General features: G+C 40.8%; 1 protein-coding gene across 1 annotated transcript; it reads left to right on the top strand.

The window, feature by feature from the left end:
• The first annotated feature begins 386 nt into the window (after nt 1–386).
• LOC141641104 (uncharacterized) lies at nt 387–1,136 on the top strand. Its single transcript, XM_074449781.1, has one exon. The coding sequence runs from the start codon at nt 387–389 to the stop codon at nt 1,134–1,136; it is 750 nt and encodes a 249-aa protein (XP_074305882.1).
• The last annotated feature ends 275 nt before the right edge of the window (nt 1,137–1,411 follow it).

Here is a 1,411-nt window from a genome sequence, read left to right as displayed (position 1 = left end):
TCCTATTTTTGACCCTTAGTGCGTGTTTGGGTGTTGCAGTGAATTCTTAGTCAGTTGGGGTTCAAGCCTTCGTGGTTTTTTGTTGTTGGGCTGTTTTGGTATTAGTGATTGTTGATGGTTGTCGAGTTCTAGGTTGGTCCTCTGTGTGTGGTGTCGTGTCCTGACCCTTTCTTTTGTATTTGGAGTGGTTGGGTGTAGTGGTTCTTGTTCTGTGTGTGGTGTCTTGGATGGTTGCTGGTGGTGGCTATGTTGTGTTTCCCTTGTGGTTATTTTTCCTTATGGTTGATGGGGCCTTTTCTGTATGAGGTGTGCCTGGTAGGGTGAAGTCGGGGCTGGCTATGTTGTTGGTTGGCCCGGATGCGGTGGTCTCAATCTTCTAGTTCTTCATGAAAGGGTTGGCTTGGAATTGTAGGGGCCTTAACGATCCGCTCGCTCCTTCAATTCCTAAACTTAGAGCTATTTGTAGGTCTTTTAAAAATAATTTAGATTTTATTTTCCTTTCTGAAACTAAGTGTGATGTACAATCTATTGATGTACACTTGCGCCCCATGGGTTTCCTTCAGTCGGTTGGTTGTGATGCCGAGGGTTTAAAGGGGGGTCTATGGGTTGGGTGGATAAGTAGTTGTAAGTTAGAATGTGTCTTTATTAGCTGTAATCTCATTATCCTTCTGGTTAATCAATGTAAAGGTAGTTTGTGGTACTTGTGTTGTGTTTATGGTGAACCTAAACATACTAAAAGAGGTGCTGTGTGGGAATCGTTTACTAATCTTCTCAATTCCCTCGACAAACCCTTCCTGCTTATTGGAGACTTCAATCAAGTGGAGTATTCTTCTGATAAGTTAGGGGCTGATAATTTGATTAGAGGGGCTGATTTATTATCATACTGGAAGAATACACATTGTCTGATGGATATCCCCTTTAAGGGTCCTAGGTTCACTTGGTGTAATAATAGGGAGAGCCCACATCAGATTTACGAAAGACTAGATAAGGGTTTTGCTTCCAATGATTGGTTTTCTATTTTCCCTAATACTTTCATCAAGCACTTACCTATCCAAATTTCGGATCATGCGCCTATAATCCTTGATACAAATATGGTTCTCTACACCAAGAAGAAAGTTTACAGACTTAAGGCTTAGTGTATTGACTATGCTGAATGTAATAGTCTTGTTAAGGAAAGTTGGGAAAAAAATGATAAGGGTGATGATTCTCAGGTTCTTTTGTCCAAATTACGTCGTACCAATAATGCCTTCAGAGTTTGGGCTTCTAACAAAAAAGACGAGTGGGGATTAATGTGGAGTGCATTTGATTAGGAACTTGAGTCCTATCTCATTGATATTGAGAATGGTGGTGTCACTGATAATTATACTTTATGTCACAAAAAACTTATGGAATTCGCTGATGCTGCTGGCAC

Source organism: Silene latifolia, chromosome 2 (genome assembly GCF_048544455.1).
Source record: "Silene latifolia isolate original U9 population chromosome 2, ASM4854445v1, whole genome shotgun sequence".
In the NCBI taxonomy this organism is placed as follows: Eukaryota; Viridiplantae; Streptophyta; class Magnoliopsida; order Caryophyllales; family Caryophyllaceae; genus Silene; species Silene latifolia.
This window is presented reverse-complemented; position numbering and strand designations above follow the sequence as displayed.

What these genes read in the sequence shown, in the direction of transcription:
- LOC141641104 (XM_074449781.1), top strand. Translation starts at nt 387, where the DNA reads ATGAAAGGGTTGGCTTGGAATTGTAGGGGCCTTAACGATCCGCTCGCT.